The sequence below is a fragment of the Microtus pennsylvanicus genome, chromosome 5 (assembly GCF_037038515.1).
Source record: "Microtus pennsylvanicus isolate mMicPen1 chromosome 5, mMicPen1.hap1, whole genome shotgun sequence".
Lineage (NCBI taxonomy): Eukaryota > Metazoa > Chordata > Mammalia > Rodentia > Cricetidae > Microtus > Microtus pennsylvanicus.
The window spans coordinates 98,163,545-98,183,831 of NC_134583.1; the positions used below are offsets into that span (position 1 = coordinate 98,163,545).

The 20,287-nt window shown below is 41.7% G+C and overlaps 1 protein-coding gene across 5 annotated transcripts in view; it reads left to right on the forward strand.

Annotated features, from left to right (window-relative positions):
- Prune2 (prune homolog 2 with BCH domain) overlaps positions 1–20,287 on the forward strand; it is a 253,641-nt gene that overhangs the window by 38,883 nt on the left and 194,471 nt on the right. For all 5 annotated transcript variants that reach the window (XM_075973642.1, XM_075973646.1, XM_075973641.1 and 2 more), the window contains exons 3-5: positions 1,908–2,012; positions 5,355–5,557; positions 8,437–8,600. In XM_075973642.1, coding sequence (XP_075829757.1) covers positions 1,908–2,012; positions 5,355–5,557; positions 8,437–8,600 — 472 coding nt within the window. The remainder of the gene's footprint in view (positions 1–1,907; positions 2,013–5,354; positions 5,558–8,436; positions 8,601–20,287) is intronic.

The following is a 20,287-nucleotide window of genomic DNA, read 5'->3' on the forward strand; positions in this document are numbered from 1 at the left end:
CCAGTGTCTGCGGCGTCTCTGTACTTAGTGTGCGTATTTCGCTCTTTCTCTTTTCCTGTGGTGCCATGTCCACTCGAGTGGGCTCAGAGTCATTAAGGCATTATGAAGTGGTTAGATGGGGCAGGGGTCAGCTCTCATGGTGTCAGGCTGTAGAGTCTAGAAACGAGCTTGGCCCCATCGCAGGCTCCTCTGACCTGTAAAAAGCATTGTTGATCTTCCTATTGCCTGTCTCATAAGATATGGGAGAAGTGAGGTAATGTCTCCTCAGACCTTTGAGCTTCTCGGAAGAGCAGCATTACAGGAATGTGATATCTTAATACACTTGCTCATGTTGTAATGGGCTGGAATTCTATTTCCCTAAATTTACTTAGGTGCTTCTAGAATATTTGTTGTCTTGACCTTGAGATTCTAAACCTGCACTAACCCCCTCAGAGGATGTTTGGTTCTGAGAGTCAGCTGTGCATTTGCAAGGTTAGAAGCTGGAAAAGGGGGGTGGGGCATGAGAGCTAGACTAGGTTGTAATGGGAGAGGGAGCTTGAAATCATCTTTAGAGTTTGTTTGACACCCTAAATATGTTGTTTGCTTAAAAAATAAATATCAATGAAATTGAAACTATGAGTCTGTTTTAGTTTAGCAGTGTCATGACATGGGCGTGACTTATGGAAAATCCCTCTGCCACTTTTCTCTGTGATGGACTCTACCCAACCTCCTTCAGGATTTTCTTCATCTTTTATTGATTCATAAAATTATCTGTGTACAGATGGGATGGAGGTAGAAGAGGAACTGTCTGGGGGGACAAAGGGGACTAGTGGGAAGGGGAAGGACATGAAAGGGTAGGGAAGGAGAGTAGATGGGGGATAAATATACTCAGAATGTATTCACACTTCCCTGAACATTGTCTCATGTAAAATAGTAAAATAATTCGAAAACATTTACTTCATCTTGGTGCTTGGGCCAAATCTTTGAGATTGTTTAGTAATTTTTAATAATTTGTTTCTGACTCTGATATCACCAGTTCTACACAAATGATAAGAAAACTGTCCAGTTCATTTGCAAGATACCTGCTAGGTTATTAGGTGTGCTTTGATATTTTGTTTTTGTCTGCACATGAAGGAACCCTAAGTGTTTGCTGTTGAGCAGTCCTGAGCATTCCTGCTGTTTCTTAAACAGGGAGATGGAAATTCGTGGTGAAAAGCGATTGATGTAAACTTGGGGGCACTGCCCTCACACTGTGAAGATACTGATTGCTAGCCAGCGTGGTGGAGCTTGCTGTAATCCCAGCACCTGGAGAGGGGATGCAGGAAGATCAGAGGTTCTCCTCCATCAGCAACAGAGTGAGGTTGAGGCCAGCCTGGGAAAAGAAAGAAAAGAAAAGATATAAATTTATTTTGTATTTTGTGTGCCAGGAAATTTGTTAAGGTGTTTTCTAGAAGCACTTAGGCCTGGGAGAGATATGAGAAAAAGTTACATTGTTTCTTAAACTAAGAAGTATGTCTTATATGGGGAGACAATCATAGCACTCAGGGCCACCAGCCTTCACAGCAACATGGCCTCTTACTGAGAAAGTAGTGCTCAGAGATAGAGTTCAAAGGAAGTTAATCTGTAGACAGTCATGTTTTGGTGTATGTGTGTATTGTATATGTGTGTGTATAAACCTATATGTGCAGATGGGTCTCCCAGAATGGTTGGAGACCTCATAGGTAGCCTTAATAAAGGTAAATTATTTTTTTTCTTGAACATGTTAACATAATACATGTTTTTATATAATTTTGTGATAAATTTATTATTTTCTGCCATTGTTTATGAGTATAGACAACCATACTTTTTCAAAAAAAACACTGAAGATTTTCCACTTTATATTGGTTGGAAGCAAGTAAAATTGTGATTTTTCTTTTTATTGGTTGCAGGATCGAAGTAAACAGTTGGAGAAAGTCCATGCCGTTATTGGACCTAAGTCATGTGACTTGGATTCTCTCATTTCTGCCTTCACATATGCATACTTTCTGGACAAGGTGAGGAGAAAGGGATTATTATATCCTTTGTACCGGAATTATGTGTCTTTTAAGAATAAATATGGGAAAAAGAGTCACTAACGTAGTTTTTCATGTTCATTTATATTATAGATAAAAAATATTAAAAATCCAGCAAGCAACAGGCATTTATTGAGCATCTCATGTATGTTAAATATTATTCTGCTTGTTTCTTACTGGTTTCTTCTCAAAAGCATTTCAAACAGCATAGTAGCTTGTTGCTTTTATGAGAATTTAGAGAAACAATAAAAAGCAGGATTCGGGGCCTCTTTCTTTCCTTTATCATGCACTATGTAACTGTGCCTTTGGGAATAAAAAAAACATTCAGAACAACACATATGGGCAGTACATGAAGCCAGAGACCAGAAACAGGGTATGACATGCTCAGTCTAGGTTCTGGAAGTCTTAGTTGTTGCCTGTTAGCCCTGATGAAGATGTCCCTTGAGGGAGAATCTCTTGGCTCTGTGAAACAGACTCAGGCACTTCCCATCTCTAAACTCCATCAGCCCATCATAATGGGATTTATTGCCTGAAACCCCTCAGATATATGTTCCGAATGTTTGGGTACTATTTCCAGAAGGTTCACGGAATTTTTAATTTTCCAGAGTCTGGCTTATTTTATTTCGATTTTGTTTGGATCTGGATCCCCTGACACTATGCATAGCTGATCTGGAGCGATTTAAATTCACGTAAAAGCTAGTCTTCCAGAATGAGCTGTGGGTGGCCGGCACCGCTTTAGGGCAGCTGGGGAAAATAATGGGTAACGTAGTCTCATCTCTACATGTGGGCTCTGCATCAAATGTGTCTTACAAGTTGTTGAAGTTTGCAAGGAAGAGCAATTGGCCTGAGAAGATGAATGTGTCTCAGTTGAGATGTGTGTATTAAACAACCCTTGTTCGCCACTGCTCATCCAGTTGACGGAGCTGGATTGACTGTAAGACCACCAGCGATGTGCAGTTTAAAGAGGGTGTATAATAATAATAACATCACCAACTATAGTTATAGTGTCGTGCATGAGGATGCATCATGCAAAAAGGAGGTAGAAAAATTGTGAGTGATAAAAGATAGATGATCAGTCGGTAGATAGATAAAGGAAAACAGACTGATAGACCCTCCCTTCCTTTGGAGACTTTTAACTAAGCCTAGAAACAAATGTGGCTTTACTAAAGTCACATTCTGGGGACCTTGTTGTTTTCATGTGTCTTGGTTGGTTTTTTGTTTGTTTGTTTGTTGTTTGGTTGGTTGGTTTTTGTCAACTTGATATAAGCTACAGTTATCTGGGGACAGGAGCGTCCACTGAGAAAATGCCTCTCTTCAGATTGCCTGTCAGCAAGTCTACAGGGGATTTTCTTGTTTAGTGATAGATGGGGGAAGGCCGGGCCCATAGGGCAGAGCAGTGTGGCCTCTGGGCAGGTTGTCCTGTGCCTTATAAGAAAGCAGGTGGAGGAAGCCAGTAAGCAGCACTCCTCCAGGGCTTCTGCATCAGCTCCTGCCCTGAATCCTGGATGATGAACTAAAATCTGTAAGATGAAATAAACCCTTTCCTCCCCAAGTTGCTTTCAGCTATTCTGTTTTATCACAGCAATAGAAAACCCAACTAAGATACCGTGCCGTTGTCTTAGTGTGGTAGGTCTTGCCTGCTGTCTGTGGGCTGTGCCTCTGTAGAGTTTTCCTGAGAACCATACTCAGTCTCTCAGGGCGCTGTGGCTTCGCATGCTCTGGTGAGCAGAACATAGGCCAATACCGTGTGACAGAAACAGAAAGTGAAGGCTCAGAAAGGAGAGTGGCTTTCTCCAATTCATCAAGCAGGGGCTGTGGCTGGCGTCTAGTTGCTGGTCCCACCTGCAGAAGAAGTCCTGCATGGACAGCTTGGGACACACACTGATTCGTGTATTCTCCTCGACTGCGTTGGCAGGAGTTAGATATAACTGTCAGTTAGGAAGAGTAACGTGCTCTACACAAGTCACTAGTGACGGTTATGCAAGTGGCATTCAGTATTAGCATTACAGAGCAAGGAAAATCCATTCAGTGGAGAAGATTTTGTGTTTTGTGTACAACAGCAGTGTCTGGTTCACTTATTTAATTCAGGAAATATTTGTTAAATGTCTACTGCTGCCTGATTGTTTTCTGTTTTGGAATACACAGCAGAACAAAACAACCCTGCCTCTTTAATGTTTAAAGGGGAGACAGACACTGGGGTGTTGAGCTGTGTCATAAACACATGCTTGTGACGGAGCCATGGGGACTCGAGAATAAAGGCTAATAATTATTCAGAAATAAAGTGTCACCAAGCCCTTAAAGTAATTTTTAAAATACTCTACTTTAAAATTCATATAGATGAATAAATTTATGGTGAATCTGAAATTCTCTTTCTTCTCCTCCCCATATGGTCACCACAAATATTTTATGTAAGAGTTTTATGAACATAAGCCTTTGTATGTAACAATATATAATATATAAAATAATACAATGTATGAGTTCAGTAGAGATTATAACCTATTAGTATGTGTGCTAAACCTGACTCCCAAGTGTTTTGCATTTTAAAAATGTCACAGTCAGGACTGGAGAGGTGACTCAGCAGTTAAGAGCACTGGCTGCTCATCAGAAGACCCGGATTCAATTTCCAGCACCCACATGGCAGCTCACAACTCCCGTTCCAGGGAATCCAGCGTCCTCACATAGACATACATGCAGGCAAAACACCAATGTATGTAAAATAAAAATAAATAAATTTTTTAAATGTCATAACTGAATGTCACAAACCATATGTCAGCACAGAGTTTTCCTGATGACCCCGAGGAAGCAGAAGATTTAACTATAGCAGACTTGAACAGTTGATTAAACCCAGGTTGCAAGTATCCTATTTCGATAGGGACAGATCTGCCTTCTTGTGTCACCTGAGTCTGTCCCCAATTAATTAATTAATTAATTAATAATTATTTTGTCAATTCATCCTGGCTGTGCTGGTGAAATGGTTCAACAGATAAACATCCTTGCTGCCGGACCTGATCACCTTTCCCAGGACCTACGTGGTGGGAGGGGAGAACTGGCACGTGCGGGTTACCCTCTGACCTCCACATGCGTGCTGCGGCGTGCGCGCACACGCACACACAGAGAAGTAAATAGCGTAATGTTAATTTAGAAATATAATACCAGGGCCTACTTACTAGTGGAAAGGGCTCTGTGATTGGGCTCAGGGAGATTCGTTTTGAATGTCACATGGCTTAGTTATGGCCCAAAGACTTCGGCTCCCTTTCGCCGTTTGCTTCGCGCTGGAGGAGAAATGGTTGTTTCCGGTGGTTGAATTAGCTTCTCCTTCGGTAGGTCAGTCCACCCGGGGTCCTCTGCTTGCCAGTGCTGAACATCCCAAGGACCGAATTCAGCTACTTCACAGAGACGAGGTTCATTTTAGAAGAGCTGAACATCTCTGAATCTTTCCACATATTCCGAGATGAAATTAACCTGCAGGAGCTGAACGATGAAGGAAAGCTGTCAATAACGCTCGTGGGCAGCAACGCCCTGGGGAGGTAAGACTCACTGGGAAGCTCTGCACATTTGTCCCGAATGCAGGTTTCCTCTCAGCTGTCACCATTATTAATGTCTCCTTATTGTTGTTTACAAGAGAGAGAAAGAAAGAAAGGAAGGGATTTTATAGGAAAAAGAGTGATTTTTTTTTCTTTAATAACAAAATTTGGTTTATGTCAGTTCTTCATTTTTACTTTGCGATTGCAAACATGCTTAAGTAGAATGCTCTTGTAAAATTTACCAAAATATTTCCTTACAGTGTCCCAATAATCCCATGTATTGACGTTAAAAATAAGTAACAAAAATTGAAACCAGATAAAGCAGAAAGATTCTACAGAAATCTCATAGAGAAAGGGGAGAAGCTGGGAAATGGGCCACGTGGTTGCTGGTTTTCCATTTTTATGGTAAAAGAAGGACAGGTTGTTGACAACTCATGTCGTTCAGTCACCCCATGCCACAGACGGGAAATGCAGAGCCCGGTGTCATTGATGGCTTTGCCCGAGGCTCCATGTGCACTCAGTGGGGAGCTCAGATGAGAACCTGGTTTCTCTGTCTGCTTTCAGCATGGAAGAACTGCTAGCTGGGGCAAGCGTTTGAGATAAAGGGAGAGGAGTAAGCAGAGTCCCTCCCTACAGGTGGCTGCAGAGAGGCCTCTGTGAGTCACGCTGTTGACTGAAGGGCATCAGCTAACCCTAGAGTTTGAAGTGCTCCTTCTTTACACTTTGGCCATTTGCCTATTTTTCATGACCATCACTAATCAACCTTGACCTTAGAATACTTGAAATAAGACCTTCATATTTAATAATTTTTAAGTGTAACCAGTTTTTAGGACACATACTTGCATATGAATTAAAGTATACTGAGGCAGCATCAGTTATACAAATGGTTATAAAGTGTTTAGAAAACAGTCTATGGTCTACTTTCATCCCTATGCTGTTTGAGGCAAATGAAATTCTTCTGAATAATATTTATCAAGCATCTGTTGAGAAGAGGCTGAAGGTTTTGGGTGAGCGTTTGGACTGCCTTCAGCTGTCAGGTGTATTTTCCAGCTTCCTATCACAATAATGATGTACCTGACACAGCCACCTAGACAGTCAGAAGAGGTTTATCTTTCTCATGGCCCTGGAGTGTCAACTCTCAGCTCAGGTCACCAGAGGGGGCTTTGGTGAGGACGGTACATCAACAGCCAGAAGAACGAAACAGCCACACCTTGAATCAAGGCAGAAGCTAAAAACCAGAATCACCCAACACTCTGCGAGGGCTCGTCCCCAGTGATCTAAGGATTGAGCCAGGCCTCGCCTCTAAAAGCCCTCCGCATCATCCAATGTTTCCACCAGGGACGCCATCCTTCCTGCACATGTGAACCTTGCAGGAAACTCAGTCTCCCCAAACCATAGACAGCCTGGGTGCTCCTAGTTTTCACACACTGGGCCAACCTTTTCAAGGCAACACATGCACCAGGCACGAGCAAAGAGAACACGACAACACAGATTGGGGGAGAGCTTTGTCACCCCTTCACATGGAAAACGTTAGGCTTGTCTTTGACTGAGGTTATAAGCTCTGGGCTTGTGGTTGTTTATGAAACGGAATATTCCACAAAAGTAAAAAGCTAACTTTCTTCACTGTTGCTCGTTTGTTTTTGAAGAGTCAAAAAAAAAAAAAAAAAACCTGTAGTTTTATCTGTTATCCGTCTGCTTTGAGAAAACCCACCTCTATCACATGTATGAAGTAGGTGAGGGGTAGGGGATGGGCCAGTGACAGAACACTTGCCTAGCATGCAAAGGCCCTGAGGTTGATCTTCAGCACTCCAAAAATTAAAAAGTACAAATTTTAATTAATTAGCTAATTAAAAGTCTGAGTTTTTAAAAGTCATGGTGACGCCATCACAAGCATAGTGGTGTTTTTTTTTTCTTCTGAGCTTCGGTGACTGTTCTGAGCAGGTACTAGTAAGTTAAAAGCCACCTGCTCCACACTCTGGTCACCTGACCATGAACACTTTCCTTAGCCCCACTGTGCCTCAGTTTCCCCATTTAGAAAAGAAAGATCTTACTAGAACCCATCTCATAGGGTCTGAACACAGCTACAGTGTTTCTGAATCATAGCTCCCTTGAACATATGAAATACTCTAGGAATCCTGGGGGCAGGGATGAAGGGAAACGGCACGTGAGGAGACACAGAATAAGATCCTGTTTACCCCTCTGCTGCATGCATGCACGCACGCGCACGTGTGTGTGTTTGTGTGAGAGAGTTTGTATGAGAGAGTGTGTGTGATTGTGAATCTGTGTGTATCTCTGTGTGTCAGTGATTGTGTGTATACATGAGTGTGTCGTATGTTTGTGTGTGTGAGAGTGTGTGTATGATAGTGTGTGTGCATGTGTATATGCATGAGTGTATGAGTGTGTATGACTATGTGTGTATGTGTGTATGGGATGATGAGTGTGTGTGAGTGTGCGCACCAGCACCCATGCAAAGGACCGCAAATTCATACAGGCCAGAGATCCATGTCAGAAGTCTTCCTCCCTACCTCATCTTCTGAGGGAAGGCCAGTCACTGAAACGGGTGCTCTCTGATTGGCTAGACCACCTGACCAGCAAGGCTCAGCTGCTCCCTGTTCACCCACCCACTTGTGGTCCTGGTGTGACCACAGCAAGGAGTTATGGTCAGGCATTTACATGGGTTCTGGAGCTCTGAACTCAGGTCCTTACGCTTGCTCTGCAGGTGTCTTAGCCAACTCTCCAGGTCCTATTCTTCACAGTCATGAGAATTTATGTTTGGGGCCATTTAGAGGAAATTATTATTCATGTTTAAGTAGAGACTGAATTATCCCCCACGTGAGAAAACATGCCTTATCTCTTTCCTTTCCTCTCCGTTTAATTTACAGCGAGGACAGAAGTTTGGAAGCCGCAGTTGTCAGAGTCATTAACCCTGGTGAGCAGAGCGATGGCGAGCTGGGGTTCCCGGAGTCTTCCTCCTCGCTGGTGCTGAAGGAGCTCCTGCACGAGGCCCCCGAGCTCATCACCCAGCAGCTGGCGCATCTCCTCAGAGGTGAGGCTGGCGCTGCCAGAGTCAAGACGGGAGGCTTAATGGGCTGGTTCTGGGCCTGTTCATGCAGAAATAGTGCGATCCATTCTTGGGTTAACAATCCCTTTAAAGACCCCGGGAAGCTCCATCAGAGAGGCAGGGAGTAAAGAGTTTGTTAAAGAGTAGCATTATATTGAATATTAAAAATGTGCAGTTAGAAACAGGCACAAGGGTCTGTGCTGTTTCACTAGACGAGAATGTTAAATGGGGCTGCTGTATCCTGGTTGGAGAGAGAGCCCCTCCTCTGGCTGTTAATAGCTTCCAAAGGAGCTTCCTGCCTAGGACAGTGTGAGTGTGGATCAGAATTCCCTGTTTCTGTGGCCTTGGAGTATCCCCAATACTTATGCATGCTTACCACACAGAATCCTGCCTGCAAGGCAAAACATCCAACTTTTGTTTCGATGACATGATACATGGTCCTCCAGCTCATCTTTCACATCTGTTTTTAACATGGGACACTGCTGTGTGGTACTGTCCCAGTGAACCCTCTGTATCCATGGTCTCCATCTCATGAACTCAACCAACCCGAAAAACAAATCACTTTAAACTGTTTGTATCAACCATAGTAAAAGCATCTCTCATTGTTATTTGACAAAAAAAATCACCATAACAATTGACATTTCCCTATTGTATTCCTAAGTAATGCAAGGGGTTATTAAGTATTGTGGTATTAAGTATTATATAGTATGGTGTATGAAATACATCTGAGGATTTGACATGATGCCAACAAACACTCCATCATCCACATGAGTCTAGAGGGACCCACAGACTTTTGTGTCCATGTGAATCCTGAACTCAGCCTCCTACAGACGCTGGGGAATTACCATATACTACTCTTCTCCATTGCTGGAGCCCACTGCTTCCAGTACTGGTCCTCACATTAGAACGTGTCCATCAACCTTGGCTCTTCAAAATGAGCCCAGGCCATTCAGTTACTTTTGCATAAGGGTCTTGCAAAAATATTTTTGTTTTTTTTTCTGCAATTTCTTTCTTTTCTTTCTGCAATTGACTTTAGACCTAGAAGGCACAAATTATCCTCAAAATGTTTTCTACAGCAGTCAGTCAGGAGACAGTCTGATGGAACAGAAAACAGGACAGATGAGGACAGGCTGGCTCAACGCTTCCAAGGACTTTCTTTTTCTGCCTCACTTTATACTATAATTTAGAGGGGTAAAGTCCAGGAGTTACACCCATTCCTCTAAAAGTTCTAGAACTAATGGCCCCTGGAAACTGGCCATAAATATTGTGGTGACGATGGATGTCTGTACCAATACTGTCCTTGAAATGGTACCTTCAGCTAACCCAAGAAAGTGGGTTTTTTCTTTGTGGTAAGGCAGACAAGATAAAAACAATCAAGAATCTCAGCTCAGGGAAAGCTGTGTGGCAATTCTATTGTGTTCAGACAAACACTAGAGAGCATGTTGTTTGCGTATCTCAGAGACTGAGCAGTTGTTTTAAAAGTCCAGTACACACATTATTTAGTGGGAAGACGTAGCACAACTCATCTTCATGAGGTTGTACAAGCAGCAAAATAACACGGAACTGCAATACACAATGATGTAGCTTGTTTATGCTGCTGCGACTGCTGATGATGACAACGATGATGCTCAGATTTGGAGAACTAGAAGGGACTATTTGTCGCTTCTGGTTGTCCCTTCAGAATGTTTAGTAGAACTTTGTGGCCATGGTGCACGTGTGTGCTGCCTGTGTGCATGTATATGGAGATGAGGTGGAACATGTCCAGACAGAGGGAGCTAAAGGATGGCGAACCAGTTAACCTGTCCTTGAAGAGATGCCTCAGAGGTCCGGGTTCTGTCTTCAGAGTCAAATGACTTTCTCATATTTGGGAGAAAAAGATGAATTTTGTAAAGTTCTCGGATCTTTAGTTACATGAGAAAGAAGTTGAGTTAAAGTTTTCTCTGTTCCCTGAAGTCAAACTTAGATTCCATAGTTCTCTAATTACATGTAACATCAAGTATAAGGGACTTACTTGTTTTCTGTCTTCCTCTAAGCAGTGTTAGCATCCTTTAATTTGCAATAGAAACTTTAATCTTTCAAAACAGTCTTCATTAGCAACTGTGAAGTTACTTTCATGTGAACTTGACACTGTAGATGGAAATTTCTGTGCCCACCCAGTCCCACAGCCATTCAGTCCTAAAGAAAAACACAGAGGCTTTTATTAATTATAAACTGTTTGGTCTCTTAGCTCAGGCTTATTATTAACTAGCTCTTACAACTGAAATTAACCCATAATTTGTATCTATGTTTAGTCACACGACTTGATACCTTTTCTCAGTAAGGTATACACACCTTGCTTCCTCTGCTTTTGGTTGGCAACTGCATCTCTGCCTTTCCTCTTCTCAGAATTCTCCTTGTCTGTTTGCCCCACCTATACTTGTTAACTGGTTATTGGCCAATCAATGCTTTATTAAACCAATATGTGTAACAATATTTACAATGTACAAGAGCATTTCTTACATCATGACACATTTTAGACATGTTTTCTACGTGCTCTTCTACATCTTAAAAATACAAAGAAAACTAAAAACAAATTTTTTATGCCATGTTTGGGCATGAGAAGTTATAGATATAGCTCTCTTAGATGTCACAAGACTATATACTTATGCCTGAGACTTAGCAGATTATAAATTCTAAATTTATAGTGACTTGGATACTATATGAATTTGTCTTTTGCTTCTCACACTCATGATTATACCCAGAGTTGTATCTGTGTAGTGACAAGTGGATTTCAGGTGGGCAAAGAAAATGTCCTTCCACTCTCTGAGAAGACTATGTGCTTCTCAGCCAACTCGGGGAAGGGTAAACAAATTTCAGTCCGTATGTTCATATGTAAAAAATGGGGACAAGTTCCCCGCTACAAGTCATCATATTCAGAATTCAAGCCCTCAAAGCTTGTGAACAGCATAGCTTTCCTCCGCCCCTTCAAGCATCCATCTTCTCATGAGTTGTGCCCCTGACCCCTGAAGTTTTTTTGTTGTTGTTGGTTGGTTTGTTGGTTTGTTTAGATATTCCCAGATTTTCTCTTTCTGGAGGACTCACACTCAGATGCCCCTATACAGTGCTTGTTCCTATCTATCTAGTACTCTTCTTCCTGTCCCTGCAGAATGTCAACTTCATGGGGGGAATAAAAGGACCTGGTACTCCGTGTCCACTACCCTATCTGCTGCGCTGGTGCCTGTACTTCTGGCACATCGTAAAACTCTGTGGGATGAACTTTTCAAAAATGGATTTGGGTGGGTTTGGGAAGTACGGAAGACCTAGAAGGAGTTAGGGGAGGGTAAACCATAGTCAACATATTTTGAATGAAAAAAAAATCTATTTTCAATAAAGATTTCGACAACTTTTTAATTGATTTTATTGAACTCTACATTTTTCTCTGCTCTCCTCCCTGCGTCTCCCCTCCCCTTCAACCCTCTCCCATGGTCCCCATGCTCCCAGGAAATCTTTTGACAAAATGTTTAAAATAGTGTTTATACACTCTCTCTTTTCATGATGTCATGGTTGTGGTAGTGTCTGATGCTAAAATGGCCTGATGTTATGGCCATCCCTATAGTATCCTTACTGCCTAGAATATGGACAGTGTTTTTTCCACTAATACCTCTCTATTATCTTTTTTTAGCTTGTAGAAATCCTAGGGGGATTTATTTCATTATTTGGCAATGACTGACTAGCTTTTGTTTTCATCAATTGTCATTATATGTATAACTTTTAAGATTATATGTGTATATATATATATATATATAATTTTAATCCTTTTGAAGCATAGTGCATCCAAAGAAAAGAATACAGAACATGTCTATAAAATGTAAATATGCAGCTTAGTTAATTATCAGGAAAGAAATGCCCTTTGATAATTACCCAGCTAAAGAGGCAGAACGTGAAGACATTGCCTCCTTCTCATGCCTACAGCTCACTCCTATCTGGAGACAGCCAGCATTCTCATTTCATGACATTTACATCTTAGCTTTTCTTTATATTTTAGCCAGCCCTGTGTATGTACCCCAGATTGCTCCACATGGGTTTTGTGTGATTATGTGCTTTACATCAATGGACCCCATACAGCACACACTCTAAACACGGTGTGTGCTTTCGTAGACCAGTTATCTATGAATTATTGATTTTGTCATTCAAATCCTTCTTGAACAGAATATTTGAAGTAGCTTTCCAAAAAGCATGTAATATAATAAAACAGTAACAGAGTCAAGATGAAGAGAAAGAACAGTGGAGGAGAGAATCAGATCAGGATATCATACAACACTTGGGGCTGTGGCTACAGTGTTCTCTTCCAAACTTTAGATATGAGCTTTTTGAAGCAAATGAGACAGAAGTGTGACTTCTGGAGAAATTCACATTGTTATAGAGTCAGGTACGGCATATAGCTATCGATCTCTGTTCTCGAGAGTGCCTACCTGACTCTCTTCATTCCTTTGTTCTTCAAAAGGAACAAACTCATTTTAAAAGTTGTCTTTTCTTCCCCATCAGTCCTCTCAGAAAGGTACTTGACTGCTCTCGCTGTGTCCACTCCTCTGTATCTGCTGGTGCCTCTCTCAACACGAAAATCCATATTCAGGTTCAATCATATGTGATATTCTCAGTCCAAAAACGTACTACTGCAATGGGTTATCAGACTGCTTGCAATATACTATACTACCTGATTGCTATGGGTATTGTTCAGTGGTTGTCCGCATACCTGTCCTGCTGTCATCGTAGACCAGAGCTCCTTATGTTTCTCGGTTTTCCTTGCCACGGTAGCCTTTTGGCCCCAAGGACAATTAGGGATATGTGCTAACAAGTAAGCCAGTGCAACCAACAGTGTTTCAAGGTTGGTAGAGTATTTAGCCATCTTGATATAATTTCAGTTTAATTTCTTTTCTTTTAAATTTACAACACCGCAGTAGACACTTTAGTTCCTTCTTCTAATGAGCCTGTCCATCTGGTCTTCCCCGGTGCCAGCATCCATTTGCTTCTTCACAGTGGTTTAGAACAACACATATCTCCTGAGTCAGATTCTTCACCCAGATGAAGCTGTATTTCCCAGAGTTCCTGCACTCAAAGTGGAGGCTGCCACGTGGTTTAGTCCTTCCTCATGTTTGCTGCCCCCGTGCAGTATTTAATTCAAGTAAGGTGCCACTGAAGAGCCAGAGGAGGGGAAGAAACCTTCCCCCTTTTGAAGCATCACCTGAGTAGGTATGGAGGTTGCTGGTTTTTCTTGCATCCAGTCTTGCAAATTGCAGTTAGCTCTGTAGATCCACCCCCGCTGTCGTCACCACGCTAGTGGCCCCTGTAATTCCCCTGCTAGCACTCAGTTTCTTTGTCCACAAGTTTCCTAGCTGTCCATCACGGGGCCTTTTGCATAAGCTTCTCTCTCTGGCACTTGGCCTTCAGCTGGGGGAAATGTTTCATTCTCCTGAGTTGTGCTGCAATAGGAAGAGCTTTTCTTCCTGTCTGCACCCCAGTAGCTGCAGGCAGAGAAGAGAATGTAGGTCCTTAGACGGGTGCTTCTCGGCCGCTGCCTCTTGTCTTAATTTGAAACAGTAATTTCAGGGCATGAATTGTTAACATCTAGTTCATCCAGAAAGGCATCCATTTATGAAGTATTATTTTGAATTAGTTGGATAAGAAATTACATGTAGAGAAAGACACAGCCGTCATGATGGTAAAAATCATGGACCTTGGTTCTTGGAAATGTGTCCATCTTTTGGTTTCTCCCTTTGTCTTTGTTTTTATTGTGCTGTTCTTTTTTTTTCTTTTTTCTTTATCTCCTTTTCTTACTTCTCTCTCCCTTCCTCTCTGGAAGAGTCTTTTATTATTATTATTTTCAAACATGGCCTATGTGAACATACTTTATAGTCACATTTTATGGTCATGTTCTGGGTTTGTGCCAAACCCAGTTACAAACCCACCAGACTGTTCAACCTGTGCTGTTTTATTTCCTCAGAGATGGATTCTAGAGGATGGATGCCAACTTTAAAATCCATTAAATTGCTGAATCATCATATTGAGTGTGTGTGTGTGCGCGCGCGCACACGCGCGTGTGTGTTTCCAGGAACCATTTGGCAGTGAGGCTTCAGCAGCCACTGATTTCCCAGCTTGCTTCCATCAGGTCCACTCTTTGCCCAAACAGTCCTTCATGTTTGTGGGTATAAGGCCTTGATAGAAGCCTTAAGTTGAAGACTCAAGCAAACAGCAGCTCTCTCCTTTAGCCTAGGACAAAGTGGAGAGCCATGCCCAGGTCCTCAGAAGTCGGCTCTATTCTACCGGCAACCCCAGCTGACCTTTAACAAAGACTAGTTGCTTGCTATTTTGGTAGACTGGATTAACAGCTTCAAAATGGTCCTTTTAAGGAGGTCAAACGGGAAACAAAACAGAGCCAAGGTGGGTTTTTTTCTTCCTCTCTTGCCCAAAGGGTGAATCATCCAACTTACAAATGGTTAGGACAGCCAAGGGCATTCTGTTGCCTGCAGTGCTCCAGAAGAGGCTTGGGGTAGGAAATAGAAATTCTACTTTTTCCTAGAAAATCGAAGTAACTGTTCAATTCTGATGTTACTTTTTCAGCCACACAAGGGTAGCCTTTCTCTTACATTTAGCTGTTCTAAATTTGCAAGAATTGTAAACAAATAATATGCTTACTATTGTGCCTTTCTAGATAAAAATGGGAATTACAGTGTATATCTTTTCCTCTCCTTTCTCTTCTCCTTCTCTGCCCACCTTTGTTATTGATTCTTAAATATTTTTTTTCTTTTTTTTTTTCCATGTGCTGAATGCTTTTTATTATTTTTAGTGGAGGCGGTGGCGGGGAAGAGACAGAAATCTTTAATAAATAAATAAATTAAAAAAAAATAAAAAAAAATAAAATAGGCTTCTAGTCCTATAATTAAAGAATATTTTTTTTCTGTATATAAAAAAAACTCAATCCCAGGTAAACAGAAGAGAGATTTAAGCCCCTCCTTCTTTTTCTTTTCTATTAGGACTTTGTCATGTAGACAACTCCAGTCTCCCATGCTGACTGTTTCCCAATTTCTGGTGCTATAGGGTTAGCATGCTGCAGTTGCTTATGGAATGTGTAGTATTAGCATGCTGCAGCTGCTTAGATGGTATGCAGTATTAGCATGCTGCAGTTGCTTAGATAGTATGCAGTGTTAGCATGCTGCAGTTGCTTATGGAATGTGTAGTATTAGCATGCTGCAGCTGCTTAGATGGTATGCAGTGTTAGCATGCTGCAGTTGCTTAGGGAGTGTGCAATATTAGCATGCTGCGATTGCTATCAGCAAGAGGGCTTTTACATCCCCATTCTTTTGAGCAAAGCATATTACAGTTGATTTTTTTCTACAGAAATAAAACATTTGTTATATTTTATTACAATTGTTTTCTTTGTTGCCTACTATTAATCCTATCCCCCCTTATCAGCCTGTGAATAACTGGGATACTTTTGGGTACAGGTTAATGGATTGTTTCTGTCCTCAGAATTTGCTAGAAGTTAAGTGAATACTCATTAGGAACGGGTTCTAATGTGCTGACAGGTGTCTTTGGTTACTATGTATCGTGATACTGATGCTTAGCAAAATTATACAATTACTAAATGTGTTTCTGGGCATTCAGAACAGAGGTAGAGGAGCTTCACATTAAATTTTATCCTTTCAGTATTAGATATATTTTATGTACTTACCCACCACCAAAACAAAACAAATTCCAAGACAAAATTTGAACTAGAATAAAAATTGGCTTCAGATCACCTCCGTAATACCTATTCTAACTGCATAGAAATTTGTGGAGTTGTACAGACTTTGGGTCTGGTTAATTTGGGTGTTTGATGTTTTTATTTATTTGCAAGTCTTTAAGTAATAAAGTTTTAAAACCCAACATAAATAAATACGATTCTGTTGTGGAGTGGAAAGTCTCCAAAAGAGTCCTGGGATTAAGCCGGTCTGTAGCTCTTATTGTCCAGTAACGATAACTCAGGCTGTGGGGTACATCTGCCTGAATAGGATTCCCTGTCCTTGTTAGGCAGCCATGTCCTTGCTTCTGTCAAGTCAGACTGACTCAGCCAGGGACAGGAATCAGACTGACTCAGCCAGGGACAGGAATCAGACTGACTCAGCCAGGGACAGGAGTCAGACTGACTCAGCCAGGGACAGGAGTCAGACTGACTCAGCCAGGGACAGGAGTCAGACTGACTCAGCCAGGGACAGGAGTCAGACTGACTCAGCCAGGGACAGGAGTCAGACTGACTCAGCCAGGGACAGGAGTCAGACTGACTCGGCCAGGGACAGGAGTCAGACTGACTCGGCCAGGGACAGGAGTCAGACTGACTCGGCCAGGGACAGGAGTCAGACTGACTCAGCCAGGGACAGGAGGCTTTTTCAGTGAGCCATGCTGTGGGGTTTGTTTAATGCAGTATCTTTGAGACTAATTTTAAACATCGCCTTTCTCTTCTATGTGTTTTATAATCAAGACTCTCAGCCACATGACAGGTCCACAGTTGTCTATAGCAAATATTAAAGTGCCCTTTGTTTCTTCCTATCTGCCCACCTGTGTGGAGACTTCCCTTATATTCTTCCATCGAGATAACTCTGCACTATGAAGAGCATGAAAACAGATCTGAAAATCCAGCTGGCTTCTGTTAAGCCCAATACCAGGGAGGTTACGCAAACATCTAAAAAATGCTACCTTACTTTTGTACAATTTGAAAAAAAAATACTTTAACTCTTAAAATACTTCCATAAAAACATACCATTACACAATTATCCTCACTGTTTCTTATGGGACTTATTCACCACTTTATAATGCTTGTTCTTAGTCATTTAGAAATGAACGACACATACAAAGCATGCAGGATACTTAACAATGTGGAAGTATATGCTTAGATTCTACCACGGTAATAAGTTTTATTATTGTACTACAACCTTATGCACCTTACCAAAATTAAACATTAATAAAGAAATCTTCAAATCAAAACAAAGTGGATTGTTAATCTGACCATACCAATCCCGTATTTATGAAAGATATTTTAAAGTATTTCATGTTTGGATGCCATTACATTTTTAAAACTTGGCTTTTTATTTTTTGCGATTGTTTATATAGATACAGTATTGTGTTATTGGCCTTAGATGCATGAAATTCCTAAATTTACTTACCATTGACATATCACTAGTAGGGTCTTTAAGGCTTTTGCAGACATCTTATAAGAAGAAAGGTGGTTTTTATTGTCCCCCTCCCATCTCTCTCTTCTTCCCCTTCCTCTCCTTTTCCCATTCTCTTCTTTCCTCCCCCTTCTTCCCTCCTCCCTCCTCCCCATTCCTCTCTCCTCTCTCCCTAACCCCTTCTGTAACTCATCGCTATTGCGGTGTGCTTAATTCCATATACTTTAAAGTGACTGAGATGCCGGTCCCCCGGGGAGTGCTGACTCACGCTGACCACAGACTTAGAGCATCAGAATGTTCTTACTGGCATTGGGTTTTGCTTCTGTCTGAAATCATGGTCTTTTGCCTTCTTGTTTATTTTAGAGTAGGATTTCTTGTGACATACTTCCACCTTTTCCCTAGAAAGGTCTGGATTCAGCCATGTTTCCATCGACTATCCGGCTCTAGGATGGGGACGACATGTCTGCATTTTGAAGACACGGTTCCGCCCTCTTCCTATTTCCACTCTTTTAACTGAGAAACCCAGTTCTGTTTCGCTGCATGTTTTTTTTTTTTGTTTGGAGTGTGTTTTCTCTCTCACAGATTTAATCTTCGTCCATGTAATTGTTACAGTTTTACTGCCTACAGCTGTTTTACCTTATGTTACTCATGGTTTTGGTTTGTAGTTTTTCTTAAATGTTACACTTCTCTTTCCCTTTCCTAGCAGGAGCTGTCACACACATTGAAACCAGCCCAGTGTTCTTAGGTCCTTAAACTTTTCTCTGTAGTTTTGGCCGCCTTTTTTTTCCTTCATGCTTTAGAACAGATATTTTCTGTCTTGGTTTTCAGTTCCTCGTCACATCTGAACCACTGTGGAAAACCTTTTGGGGTTACTAAACTCAGTCATTAAAACCAGGGCTGTAAATTTTCCCCTGTATTGGTGGTAGATTCTAATCCTCCAGCTAGTTTCCCCTCAGTCTCTCTGACTCTGTTCCATTTGTCTCCTCAGGAGTCCCCTCCCCCCCACTCGTTTCCACTCACGTGTTTTTAGGTCCCTTATATCTAGTAGCTTTTGAGTGATGGCTGAACGTTAGTTATAGACAGCATCAAGTTGGTGAGGGAATGGTGAGTTCTTTTTCTCTGGAGTGGACTTAACTTTCACGCCTCAGAGGAGCTGGAAGATTGGCAGAGACCAGACCGGTCTGTTTAAGCTGACTCTAAGCAGGGCTTGCAGCACACGGAAAATGTTCTGTTTTTGTTTTATTTTTCTCCTTGGCAGCAGATGGCAAATCTTTCCCAAAGAGGGCCAGCAAGCAGATATTTCAGGTTCTGTTGAAACACTTAATTCTGCCCTCATATATATGGTCTATAAACAATACGTAAATTAGCAGAGATGGCCATGTTCCCACAAACTCTGTTTACAACATTGAGCGGCTAGTTAGATTGGTAACTCCTCAGGCCTCCCATGTCAAAACCCAGATGACTAAAACTCCTTCTCCCTGAGGCTTTCTGCAAGGCCTTATGAGACTTTGGGGTTCACAGGCTTCTCTGTCCAGTGGCTGCAACTTCTGAATTAGCAATTGCTTGGACGGGGAAGCAGCTGGAACGCTGGGTCTCTGCTCTGCGCGTACACCATCCTTGTTCCTAAGATGCTGCCAGGGGCTCTCTGATACAGTCACATACAAACATACAGGATTGTTTCTGTGCACAGAACTTGGTTCTTGTTCAGCTGGTCTACCAGATCCAGGAGTTGGTGAACATCTTTTGTAAAATTTGGATTTGTGTTTGCCTTAAAAACAAACGGGAAATCATTTTTGTCCTTTAGATTTTAGACCCAAAATCTACTGAGAATCTCTTTGGTCACCCTCTACTTTTATTTGGTTGTTTCTACTAAATCTGTCCCATTTTCTTCATGGTAAGATGTTGCAAACACACAAAAGGAAATAAAACCAGCCACGCTCCCTGGCTTTCCTTTCCTATTTTGTTCTCCACATGGTAGGCAGACTACAAAAATACGCAGTGTAAATAAGAGGATGCTTCTCCTATTTAAACCTCTGTGGAGACCCCCATTGTTCTTAGAGCATGAATACAGACAGGAAGACAGGTTTTTTATTACCTGCCTCTAGCTCTTTGGCCTAAATTTTTAACATTTCCCACTAAAACCAGAGTGGCAAATTAGCAACCTCAGCCCGAAGTTTAGAGCCAGCCTGTGAGACTGTATCCTTCAATAACTGTAAATTACTTCAGAGCTGTGTATGGTACCTGAAAGGCTAGAAACAGCCAGGCGGTCAGACTGTGTAGCTGTGTACTGTGGGGTTGTACAATCATTTGGTTATGAAAAGAAGTAAATTAATATGTAAAATCAGTAGCATGGAAAGTTGGAATAATAGTCTCTGTCCCCTTAAAGGGTATAGAGTTGACGAAATTTTTGAATAGTTTGTCATTAATTTCTGTTTTGAAATCATTTAAAACCAAGGTTGTCTCCTTTTCTGTGCTTGTGTGGCGATGTAT